General features: G+C 42.2%; 1 protein-coding gene across 2 annotated transcripts; it reads right to left on the reverse strand.

The window, feature by feature from the left end:
- Positions 1-718: 718 nt before the first annotated feature.
- Positions 719-6759, reverse strand: LOC134623198 (endoplasmic reticulum chaperone BiP-like). 2 transcript variants are annotated; one of them, XM_063468391.1, is made up of 9 exons: positions 6748-6759; positions 4138-4175; positions 3815-4046; positions 3581-3718; positions 2446-2558; positions 1943-2333; positions 1620-1854; positions 1361-1528; positions 719-1230 (listed from the first exon to the last, which is right to left on the reverse strand). In XM_063468391.1, exons 1-9 carry the CDS (start codon positions 6757-6759, stop codon positions 719-721), a joined length of 1839 nt encoding a protein of 612 aa, XP_063324461.1. The 2 variants fall into 2 exon arrangements, with proteins under 2 accessions (XP_063324461.1, XP_063324460.1); XM_063468390.1 differs by lacking the exon at positions 6748-6759 and having other exon boundaries at positions 4138-4253.
- Positions 6760-13314: the final 6555 nt, after the last annotated feature.

The following is a 13314-nucleotide window of genomic DNA, read 5'->3' on the forward strand; positions in this document are numbered from 1 at the left end:
TTAAAAATCAGCATCCTCTATCTTATCTTTCATATCTATCTTTTCATTATGTATCATTCACACATAGATGCATCATTAGCAGCATGGGTATCTTGGGCAAGATACCTACCAACCTGGGCTACCACCTGAGTTATAGCCACATACTGAAACTTATTTTAAAGTCTTTCAGGAAATTCAGTGTATCGACTCTGGTCAAAAGAATCCACGCTTCGTACTGATGTCCACAATTCTTTTTTTATTCCTCTTACAATCATGGAGTGCCGTGAAAACTAGAAACAAGTAAAATAATATGAATAGCACATATGACATCCATCTCAGCCACTTATTTCTTTTGTGCACAAGTGCTTAACAAATTAACCACTATGTTTTTTCTGTGTACGCCTTGTAAAACCAGCAGTAGAAAAGTTGTAGATTCCGTGTTATCGTTGTCTTGTCTCTCCCGCGCACAACTTCCGGTTCCCGCGACTCACAGGAAGTGACTACTTCAGAATCATTTTTAACAAAAACATTTTTTATAAAAACAATATAACGATCTCAGATGCACTTCTGGTGTTGTCATGGCAACCCACACAAACATTTTAGAATCAGCTACATTCAGTATGGTCACTTATTATTGTTAGCCCCTTCCCAACCACTTCTGTGACAATTTCAGTCCCATCAGTCCAATATGTACACCAACATGCCAGAGGGCCAAGGAGTGTTAAGACTTCAAACCTGCCTACAACTCATCCTTCTCATTTTGCTTACTGCCCTCTGCCGGTGGACCACCTGCACTACCACAGGTCTTACTGATAGTGGACTGAACCACCTCCTCAAGTTCCTTCTTCTTGGCTCTAAAGTCGTCTAGGTCAGCATCTTGGTGGGAGTCCAACCACTCAATCTTCTCCTCCACTGCCTTCTCAATGGATTCAATCTGGTTCTTCAGGGAGTATGCGTAGCCCTCCAGCTCATTGTGAGCATTGATCCTGTCCTTCAGCTTCTTGTCTTCTTCAGCAAAGTGCTCGCCGTCGTTCACCATGTGTTTGATGTCCTCAGGTGTTAGCCAGTTCTGGTCAGTTATGATCTTGTTCTTGTTGCCTGTGGCCTTGTCCTCAGCAGTGACACATAAAATGCCATTGACATTAATCTCAAAGGTGACTACAATCTGCGGTACTTCACGAGGAGCAGGGGGGATGCCAGTCAGGTCAAAGGTACCCAGGAAATGGTTGTCTTTGGTCAAAGGATGCTCACCTAAAAGAAAAAAAAAAGTGACAATTAGACTTGTGGAACATATAATTTAAGTGTCACATGTTTCTTGTCATTGGGATCTTTTTATAAAACACTATATTGGAACTTGAAAGAACAACATCGAAACTCTTACCATCATAGACTTTGATGGTGACAATAGGCTGGTTATCAGAGACTGTAGTAAACATCTGGGCTTCTTTGATGGGCACCACTGTGTTCCTGGGGATCAGCTTGGTCATTACTCCCCCAAATGTTTCGATGCCAAGGGTCATGGGGCACACATCCAGAAGAAGCACGTCACCTGCAAGTGAAGGAAAAGGTTTATTAAATAGTTGATCACATTTGAAGGCTCAAGCCTATTAAATAAAATATTTGTAAGAGTCATGACTCACCAGTGTCCTCTCCAGAAAGCACACCAGCCTGCACAGCAGTTCCGTATGCCACAGCCTCATCAGGGTTAATGCCTCTACATGGCTCTTTGCCATTGAAGAACTCCTTCACCAGCTGCTGGATTTTGGGGATACGAGTGGAGCCTCCAACCAGGACAATCTCATCAATGTCAGACTTCTTCAATTCAGCATCTTCCAGCACTTTCTGTACAGGCTTCAGGGTGGACCGGAATAGGTCCTGGGTTTTAAAGAACATACAAGTTAAAAAGCTTGTTCAACCACTTTTCCAAAAGGGTTTGAATTAATTAACCAAATTAATATCTTACCATGTTCAGCTCCTCAAACTTGGCACGAGTTAGGGTCTCAGAGAAGTCTTGTCCTTTAAAGAAGGACTCGATCTCAATGTGGACTTGGTGCTGGGCAGACAGCGCCCTTTTGGCCTTCTCGACATCGCGACGCAGCTTCTGCACAGCACGGTTGTCTTTGCGCACATCTTTGCCAGTCTTCTTCTTGTACAGCTCGATGAAGTGCTCCATGATACGCTGGTCAAAGTCCTCACCTCCCAGATGAGTGTCACCATTGGTGGCCACCACTTGGAACACACCATCGTCAATTTTCAGAAGAGAAACATCAAAGCTTCCACCGCCAAGATCGAAGATAAGAATGTTCTTCACTCCATCCTTCATGTCCAGGCCATAAGCAATACCAGCAGCAGTTCTAAAGAATACAGTGAGAACTTATTGTTCAGAGGGAGGGCAGGGACAATTTTTACTGTATTAGATTGTATTAGACTGCAGATGATCAAATTCATTTTTGACTGAATGCTTACGGCTCATTGATGATTCGCACAACATTCAGACCAGCAATGGTACCAGCATCCTTAGTGGCCAGGCGCTGGGCATCATTGAAATATGTGGGGACAGTGACCACAGCATGTGTGACCTGAGGAAAAAGGATAAAGTCAGATTTCATGATAGACCATGTAACTCTTTAACCCTTTAAGACCTACCATAGAACCAACTCCGCCACAGCTTATCTTTATATGCTGTGGTGCCATTTTTGGGAGTATTTCAAATTGCTATACATCAATACAATCATTATATAGCAAATTTTAATGACACAAATGTATTAAGTCCATAGTAACTTAAAAAATTGCAAGAAATTGCAATGAACAACAAAAAAATTAAAATTATTGTTTTGTTCTTTTTACATATATTTCTAGTTAGAGAAATTTAAGAGCTTTATCCCTCAAAACTGTAAATACAATAAAGTTGCACAAAGTAGTTTCCAACTACAGGAAATTTATTTTGAGTGTCTTCATAGTTTTATTTTTGAGATACACCAACTTTTAAATACTGTGGGGAAAATTGGAAATAAATATTACATTTCAAATTTGCAAAACAAACTGCATGTTCATCAAAATAAACTATTTCCAACAGTGCAGTTTGAGGTCTAAGCATCCCAGAAACTAAACAGAAAAGCATAAAGTCAAACATAACTTTTAAAATCACCAGTATAGGCCTATAACGGTCTTAAAGGGAAAAACTATGTTACCCAGAAAATATGACATCAATTCTGATGTTGGGCAGGTAATGGCAGACATGAGATAATTGGCACTGACGTCTATTCCAAAATGGGAAGTGCTATGAACAGCTGATCGGGTCAGCAAAACGTGTTTCTGAAATATAATGTTTTATTGCTGCAAGTGCTTGCAATCTTTGCAAAACCATATTTAGAAGGAAACCGAGGACAAGTTGAATGCATAAGATGTAAGTACAACTCCTCCGGTTTCATATGAAAAAAAAACCCCCATTGCGCTAGCTTATGTAGTTGCAGTGCTACCGGGATTTAAAAATAGCTAAGCTAAATGGAGCGTGCCCGCTCTTATCGCTCTTAGTTAGCCCATAAAGGGGTTAATTAAGATTTGCATCTTCACTTATTTAGAGTGTCTGACATTTTTGTACCTTCTCCCCAAGGTAAGCCTCAGCAGTCTCCTTCATCTTAGTCAGCACCATAGCACAGACCTCCTCAGGAGCAAAGGTCTTCATCTGGCCACCACCAATGTCAACCTGGATATGTGGCTTCCTCTTCTTCTCAGTAACCTTCACAGTAATATACATCAATATTAATTTAACAAGAATTTCGCTCAAACATGACCCAAAGAACCAACAAGTTTTACTTTCAGTTTGAAAGCTCGCCTTGAAGGGCAGGTACTTGATGTCCTCCTGCACAGACCAGTCACCCCATGTCCGACCAATCAGCCTCTTTGCATCAAAAATGGTGTTCTCAGGGTTAGAGGTCAGCTGATTCTTGGCAGCATCACCAATCAGACGCTCACCTTCACTGGTGAAGGCCACGTAGGAGGGGGTGATTCGGCTTCCCTGGTCATTTGGAATAATCTCTACACGCCCATTCTTGAACACTCCAACACTGCAAGAAAACAGTTTGAATTCGGTCTGAATCCCATGTTTTTTTCCACAGAGGCATCATGCCATTATTTAAAGAGTCTGAAGTGACTTACCATGAGTATGTGGTCCCCAGATCAATCCCAATCACAGTCTTCCCAGTTATCCTTTTGTAATCGGCGGCACCAAAGACTGTGCAGACTAACAGCATCCCAACCCACAATAGCTCCATCTTTGTTTGTTTGTTCTCTAATGAATCAACATGGCCTTGAGAACAATAAGTGGTCTGAACCTCTCGAGTTTAAGAAGCTAGCAGCTAATGGTGCAGATATGATTTGCGGAGTCCCAGGACAATACCAGACTTGAAGTTGGTCTTAGAGAATAAATACTATAAATATATTATGACTGGTGTTTAAGAGTAATATTTGAAAATGTTGAGTGACTTAATATAATAAATATTTTTTATTTGTTGTCGTTTTTTTTTCCTTTTTTTTGAATTGCCATTGTGTATAAAATGTTTTCTTTTTAAGAGTAGCTGGCAAAGAAGTTGGTAAGAATTGCAACAAATATTACATCACAGTTTCGTCAATATATTTTAGTACTGGACTGATTATACCCTAGGTACAATAACGCGACTACTTCCTGATAAAACGTGTTGTAGAAAATGTAAATAATTATCATGCTGATGATAAATGTTTTAACCCTCATATATACCTCTGTGACACTGTTTCTGACTTTGCCAGTTTAGCTCACTACGTTAACACCTAGACCCCATTTTAACACCACCGGTGCCACTTTGAGTCTCACCTGCTCGATTTTGTTGTTGAGGTTTTGAAAGCATCTCTTTTAGAAATAAAATGATATAAGCAGCGATAGCCTTCAAGTTCCAATCCCCACCTCACTTTCACTCTTTCTGTTTGCTCTCTGTTTGTGCCAGCACTCGGCAAAGCAATCCCCCCACCCCAGCTAAACAATTTAATCACTTTTAGTAGGCAAGTTAGTGGGTGTCAGGTTTCCTAGTAGGAAGGGCAGAGCAAAATGAAACTGCAAATCTATGTCGTCAAAATCACACTGACTCGTGAGATATTAACAACTAATAAATACATCTATATTTGTACAGTCAGTGGGAGACTAGTCCATTGTTCTCCTAACAAACTTGTAGAGAAGTTTCTCTCTCTGTGAGCCTGTCTGTTGCACTTGAGGACCTGTGTCTGTCAGACCTAACACAAAGCACCGTCCCAGCTTTCAACTCTCACATACTGATGTAATCAAAGCGATTTTAGCAAAGTTCTTTCACTTTCATTACATAAAAGAAAGAGGAATGTGGTGATCTTGGCCCATGAGAAGTCCATTATAAAAAACACGAATGCATCAGTTAAGATAGATTTTATGTTGTTGGTTGTAAAGATCTGAATTTAATTGCATTCTTTATTTTTTTTTTATTCTCTTTTTCAGGTTATATTTTTCAAAACTTGGTGAGAGAGTTACTCCATAACACTTTGTGTCACTTAGAATGTGAGTTTAATTGAAGGCTTTGACCTCCAGAGTTTCCACCTTTCACATGACTGAGAATTTTCCACTGACGGGAATCCTGCAGGGATGCATGCCAGGCAGGTAGGTCAGAGCAAGGCATACCTGAGGCGTTGTAGCAGGAAGTTCTGGGTAAGAGACTGACTGATCACAGTAGTTAGTTTACCTGACTTCGGCTTTGAATTCTGTTTTAAAGATACACAGTTGAAAAAAGAGTAAAGACTGTTCCTTCAAACCATCGCTTTAGCTGATATCTCAGCTAAAGCGATAGGTTTGTAAGACCAGCCTTTACTTTGAATCAGTGCAGTAATTTAAGCTTCTTACTGTGGAGATTAACGTGGTATAAGGTACATGTCTGTGCCTCTTACAATTATCGGCTTGCAATTTTATCTGTGAATGGAGGGGTGAATGAAGACAGAGTGTTATCACATGAATTTATAATTTATAACCTGGTGTAGCTGCTAAAAAAGATGACTCAATATGTTCTTTTGCCTGAACTGTCTGTATTTTGAGTGGTTGCAGGGCTCTGAGACAGACCTGCCACTGTGTGCATGGATGAAGTTTTTATGTGTAATGGTTTAGTCTCTCACACCTTACCCTTTTCTCCACATTATAACAGTAGTGCAATTCCAAAAATATTGCTCAATAAACAAACAAAGGCTCTAAAGTCAGAACAGAAATATAAATATTAATGTCTGTTTTTTTATGATGTGTACTAAACTACCCTCTTTTTCTCTGTCTTGGTGTGTGTGTGTGTGTGTGTGTGTGTGTGTGTGTGTGTGTGTGTGTGTGTGTGTGTGTGTACCTTAGACAAAGGTCAAACTAGGAAGTTGCATTTCCTGTGAAAATGCAGTGTGAATGCCGTGTAATGGAATCTGCTAAAAAACAGATGAAGAAACAGGAATATCGGCTGAAAAGAGGTGTAGAAGCTGAAGTGTTTGCTTAAGACAGCTTTATTTGAAAGGGTACACTTAAGAGTAAAACTGTAGTATGGATAGCAGATAGTTGGTTTCGTAAACCAACAACACTAACTGTCTGCCATCTATAATCCAGTTTTGAGATCCTTTCCAGACGCCTTAACGCCCACTCACACCCTGGGCCATCTGACCTTAGGAAATCACATGATAGGGTGGGGCTAGGTTTCACAATGAGCTCACCCAAAACCCTGGCTTATTGCGACCTACACCCATTTTCACACCTTGGCTCATGTGATGAGGTAGAGGATCATTAGGGAGTGTATTGTCCATCTCAGTGGGTTACTCCCACAGAGCTTAAATCTGGGACACTCCACCATTTGATCTTTAGAACTGAAGAAGCTTCTCAGATGAAAGGTGAAACGTCTTCAAGCAACTTAAAGAAGTCCAGATGCTTTTTTCCAAGCTCTTTAGACTGTTGGATATGTATGTGATGTGATTCAATATTGTGAAATGCCTTGCAAAACAGAGTAAGGTATACTTATTTCATGTTCTTTCAATAATACATGAAAATCCACGGTAAAAAACACTTCAGAAAGTCCTTCCTACTGTTCTCTACATATCTGGATGATGACTCTTGTCCCAAATTCTTCGATGTTGGGCTGAGAACAAACAACCAATACTCAGAGCAGGTCCAGTCAACAACAGTTATTTATTAAGCACATATATGTGGGAGATCCACACAACACCACCCAAAGCGCAGTTTTATATGTCAGGGTTCATGCCCCTTCATGTGTAGGCAGATACCAATGTTATTCTGTTCCCTCCCAGACCGTCCAATATTACCCAAGAGTACCTATCCATCATACGCTGCTACTCCCTTTATTCTATTGCACAATACTTTGTCACTTTCTAGAATCGCCTGCACTGATAGTTATTTATTCACCAGGATATAGTTATGTATATTACTTCGTTAGAGTTATCCGATACTATGTCAAGTCAAGTCAAGTCAAGCTTTATTGTCACTTCAGCCATATACAGTTTGTACACAGTGGGGCGAAACAGCGTTCCTCCAGGGCCAAGGTGCTACATGCAACATAAATTTACAACATAAATTAACAGAAAATCACTAAACTAGATAACTAGAGACAGGACAGACTGACCTAACATAAATTACAACATAAATTAACAGAAAAACTAACTATCTAACTAAAACTAACTATCTAACTAGGTAGGTAGTGCAAAGGAAACCGTAAACATACTTGGTATGTAGGTAGTGCAGGAACAGTAAACATAAAAATATTGTGCAAAAAGAGCATTTACAGGTTGATGTGTAAGTCCAGTCTCAATGCTAGTTGAGTTGAGCTGAGTGATAGAGTGTGTGTGGTGTGTGTGTGTGTGTGTGTGTGTGTGTGTGTGTGTGTGTGTGTGTGTGTTTATCAGTCCAGTCCCCTTTTTGTTGAGGAGACGGATGGCTTGTGGAAAGAAGCTGTTTGCACAGTCTGGATGTGTGTGCCCGAATGCTTTGGTACCTTTTTCCAGATGGCAGGAGTGTGAAGAGTGTGTGAGAGGGGGTGTGTCCAATCAGCCACAATGCTGGTGGCTTTGCGGATGCAGCGTGTGGTGTAGATGTCCTTAATAGAGGGGAGAGAGACTCCGATGATCTTCTCTGCTGTTCCCACTATCCGCTGTAGGGTCTTGCGGTCCGATATGGCACAGTTCCCAAACCAGGCAGTGATACAGCTGCTCAGGATGTTCTCGATAGTTCCTCTATAGAAGGTGGTCAGGATCGGTGGTGGAAGCTGGGCCTTTCTCAGTCTTCTCAGAAAGAAGAGACGCTGTTGGGCTTTCTTGTGCAGGAAGCTGGTGTTGAGGGACCAGCCGAGGTCTTTCTCCAGGTGGACGCCCAGGAATTTGGTGCTGTCGACGATCTCCACAGAGGAGCCGTTGATGTTCAGCGGTGAGTGGTCGCCTCGTGTCCTCCTAAAGTCAACAACCATCTCTTTTGTCTTGTCAACATTCAGAGACAGGTTGCTGTCTTTACACCAGTCCGTTAGCCTCTGCACTTCCTCTCTGTACGCTGACTCGTCGTTCTTGCTAATGAGACCCACCACGGTCGTGATATAAGCGAACTTAATGATGTGATTTGAACTGTGTGTTGCTACACACAGTTCTCCTGCTGCTTTGAGCATGTACATGACAAAAGAATTTCCATCGGGATAAATAAAGTTATTCTTATTCTTATTCTTATAACATAACATGCATCAGTTACAGTTAGTGACAACTAGATACGATTCCTTTTTTGGTGATCTTCTACAAGTGTAACGGGTGTATTAAAAAATAATTTATATTTCACCAAAGATCCATCCTGCAGTGTTATTTTGGATTGTCAGTATTGGTTATGTATATGTGTTTATTTATATATATGTTTATTTTCTGTATTTATATTTTGGGAGCTTTTATTTTGTTTGTGTGACCTTTGACTTCCCATGAAGTCACTTCCTGTAGCTGTGCGCTATTTTCCTCAGTTGCCTAGAGGTCCCGCTGAGGAGAGGTGAGCGTACGCTAGTGTTCTCAGTTACAGAGTGAATAAACACAGTTAAAGTAACTAAAAGTAATTCAAACACTGCTTGTTCCCTTTGTACATTTTGTCTCACAGTTTTGTTAGATGTTTCAGTGTGAATTATTGTTTCTCTGTCGAGTACAGCACTTTATTGTAACATGCTAGTTAGCCATCCTCAGATGAGAGCATAGGAGCATGCAGGTGACTTCTCATGTGGTCCGCTATCCTTCTCTCTCCCTTGAAGGTGTTCATGCAGAAGTCCAGTAAAGTGAAGTCGCTGTACTGTTTTATTTTTATTTTAAACAGGTATGTGAGCTCCCTCTTTTATTTTTGTGTCATGTGTACTGGTTATATTTTTTACTTGTGATTCATGTTCACTGTTTCAACATACTGTTAGATATATGTAACTAAAAAAATATGTAAAATTGCCACTGGTAAATGAAGTCTCCCTAAACTATAATTTTGTTGTTGAGGTAATTGTCACTATATGGTCACGATGCAGTGCATTTTCATTTGTTATATATGATTATAAACAGTGTTGGGAAGGTTACTTTTAAAATGTGATTCCATTACAGAATACTGAATACATGCCCCAAAATGTATTCTGTAACGTATTCCGTTACGTTACTCAGTGAGAGTAACGTATACTGAATACTTTGGATTACTTAATATATTATCGTGCTGTTTACAACTACGTGAATGTACTATTGCTGTGATTTATTACTGTTACTGAAGGTCCGCGGCTCCGAACCGTAGTAAAGGGACCTCTGGCTTATACGGCGGGTTCCGTGTCGGGCTCGTAGCTGAAAACTAGCTTTACTTTGTTGTCTGGGTCAACTTTGCTTGCCAGAGACAGAGAGAGGCGTTGAAAGGCTGCTCCAACGGAACTTATTTTTTCCGGAGGAAAACACGAACACAGTGTACAGTTGAGTCTTAATAGCTTACTTACAAATGGGCTCATCAGGCACTCTTCTTGGCTGCGGTGGTTATTATTGTATTTACATGCTTCCAGCTCCCGTTTTTGCTCCGTGACAGCTCGGACTTTTCCTTTCTCTCCCTCCCTCGCTCACAGACACATAACGTGTATGGTAGTCCATTCTCGCTGCAGCACGGACTACACTGCCCATGATGCTACATTCTTTAGGGCCATGCCTGTAGCATTCTGCCCTTTTAGCTTAGCACAACAACAACAACAACAAAAAAGCGCTCTCTCACCCAGGAAACACGCAGAGAGAGAGCGCGTCACCCTGTAACCATGGCAACCGTAACGCTGCCGCCTGGAACAACAGAACACAGCTGTCAAACAAACCCAAATAATCCTGACCTGCGACAATATGAAACAGGGAAGTACCGCCGTGTAATCCATTTATTTCAACAAAGTAACTGTATTCTGAATACCACCTTTTTGAACGGTAACTGTAACGGAATACAGTTACTCATATTTTGTATTCTAAATACGTAACGGCGGTACATGTATTCCGTTACTCCCCAACACTGATTATAAATACATTTTAGCAGTATTATTTGTTAATTAGATTTTATTGTGATGTTGCACCTCAGTTGCCTAGAGGTCCCGCTGAGGAGAGGTGTTCATGCAGAAGTCCAGTAAAGTGAAGTCGCTGTACTGTTTTATTTTTATTTTAAACAGTTGCCTAGAGGGTCCCGCTGAGGAGAGTTCTGGGAGAATAAATCTGCCCCAGCTGGCAAAGAGAGAGCTGAATCCTCTGGTTATTTACACAACACAACGCAGAGAACTAACGGCAAACGGAGTTTAAGGCCAGACCGGCTACAGTGGTGCCGTGACCCGGATCCACACCACTTCAGACTTGCTCATCGTGGTTCGTGGAGACGCGATCGACATCAGTTTGGTCACCAGAGGTTGCTGTAATGGTCAATGTAATGTAAGCTTTGAACACAAATCCCAAGTGTTCTAGGAAACACTTATGCCTTTTTTTTTTTGGACTGTTGTTTACAAGGTAAATTTAATTCTGCTGTTTGCATTGTACATATGTTAGAACAATGGATGATGAAAAAAGTTTGAAGTGACGGGTTCAGCTTTGCCATGGGAAGAGGGAGGGTAATTGAGGGGTTGCCTAGTACACCAGTTCGTAGTGCAGGTTCCCCAGCTTTCTGTTCCACTCGCATACTTGGTTGCACATCTTCCAGTAGTGGTAAAGGTAAATCATTCTCAGGCCCTTCAGTCACGGCAGACCCAGCATTAAATGACCTGATAACACACATAGCTCAACAGGTGGGGCAGACCATTAGGGATCAGTTGAAAGGGGAATGTGGGGAAAGGGATGACGGGGCCGCACAAGCTCAGAGCAGTGTAAGCCAGCCACCCAGCGAGCCCACTTACCTTAACCTGACTGGGGCAAAGCTAGTCCTGCAGTCAGATGTGAGAGAGCCTCCAGTTTTCAGAGGAGATGGGATACAGTCTGTGAGTGGGAGGAGCTGATGAGAATGTATATCAAGAAGCGAGCAACACCCCTTCAGGAACAGTACCAAGAAATAATGTTCAAGTTGATGGGTAAAGGCTAAGGACATTGTAAGAATAACTCTGAGAAGCACCCCATCGTTAAAACCTTGTGAGAATCCAAATGTTATATATGACATACTGAGGCAACGTTTCAGTGACATGACATATTCGTGTATGCCTATGGCCGATTTCTACAGCACAGTTCACGTGCCAGGAGAAACTCCTGTAGAATATTGGGTCAGACTGAATAAGGCAGTTGATGCAGCAGAGGAAAGCCTGAAGAGGCTCGGACGGCACATAGAGGATCCGTGCCAGGAGGCAGCCATGATGTTTGTGAAGTACTGCCCTGATCCCACCCTTGCTGCTGTTTTCAAGTTCAAGGCACCAGATAAGTGGGCAGCCAGTGAGATTCAGGAGCATGTGAGTCGGTACCAGCTTGAGATGAAAGAACGTATGCTCCCCAGGTCCTAAGTGTCTCACACCAGTTAAAGCTAACATCCAGACCCCTGCAGCTGACGGTCTAGCAACATCAATGCACCCCGGAGAAACACAGGTGCAGGCAGGATCAAATGAGACAGTAAAGGCCCCTTGTAACGACAGTTGCCTGAAATTACTAATCAGCCTTTTTGACCATGCTTTGTTGCAGAATAACCAGGTTGCAGACAAGCAGCTTCCTCCAGGTCAGGTCCGACCCAGATGTTGTAGAGTATGCCAGTCCCCTGAACATTCTACCCTTGCGCATTGTAGGCAGAAACACCTATGCCTTGCATGCTTTGAGCCAAACCATATTAAGAGAAACTGCCCTCGTCGCTCACCTATTCAAAGGCACCATGCCTCCCAACCTCATGACACCCAGCCTTTAAACTAGCTGGCCCGCATTTGGTGAGGGGATGTGTGGGCACAGACGTTGAAACCCTCGGCAGTGATGATGTTGAAAAGCATTACATTAAAGCATGTGCAGCCGCACCAGATGGTGTTAAGGTGGTAGTACAAAACACACAGAGAGTTGGCCCGTTTGACAAACTGTTTTACACTCCTGTCAGCATTAATAACAGACACCACATGCAGGGTATGCTTGACTCTGGTTCCATGGCGTGCACACTCCAGTGAGCAAGCAGAACAGAGTATGCTGAGTGAGAATATACTGCCAGAACCCACTCCACTGACTCAAGAAATAGTGCTAGTAGGCTGTGGTGACACACTTACAAAGCCCAAATGCATGTATGAAGTTGAGATGAAACTGTATGGAGAGACCTGTATTGTTCCCATCCTTGTAGTGCCAGGTCAACGTGATGATATAATCATAGGCACAATGTCATCCGGTTTCTCATGCGCCAGTTGAAAATAACCAGTGACTATTGGCGCCTCGTGTCAGGTGGCGGTTGTCCCCCAGAGTGTGAGCAGTTTCTTGACCTCATGGCTAATTCATCCCGATGGAGAGGTGAAGAGCTCCCAGACAAGATCGGCACAGTCAAGCTTCAGCAGTCAGTCACCTTGTTAGCAAGACAAGAGCATCTAGTCTGGGGCAAGCTGCCAAGTAATGTTTCTATGTCACCAGGGAGCACAGTGATTGTTGAAGCCACTTCATCAAAGTCCATGCCACGTAACATCATGGTTGGCTGCATCATAACGCCATTGTGGGGTGATAGGTGGGTTCCCATGAAGGTCACTAACCTGTTGGATAAACCTGTCACCCTGAAAAGAAACAGTAAGTTGGCTGACGTATCCCCTTGTGTTGCTGTTGAGGATTTTGAAGTTTTCCAGGGCACCTGTCAACCCCAGAAATCTGAGCAGGAGGAAGAAAAGG

The sequence above is a fragment of the Pelmatolapia mariae genome, unplaced genomic scaffold (genome assembly GCF_036321145.2).
Source record: "Pelmatolapia mariae isolate MD_Pm_ZW unplaced genomic scaffold, Pm_UMD_F_2 NODE_ptg000468l+_length_27463_cov_1, whole genome shotgun sequence".
Classification (NCBI taxonomy): domain Eukaryota; kingdom Metazoa; phylum Chordata; class Actinopteri; order Cichliformes; family Cichlidae; genus Pelmatolapia; species Pelmatolapia mariae.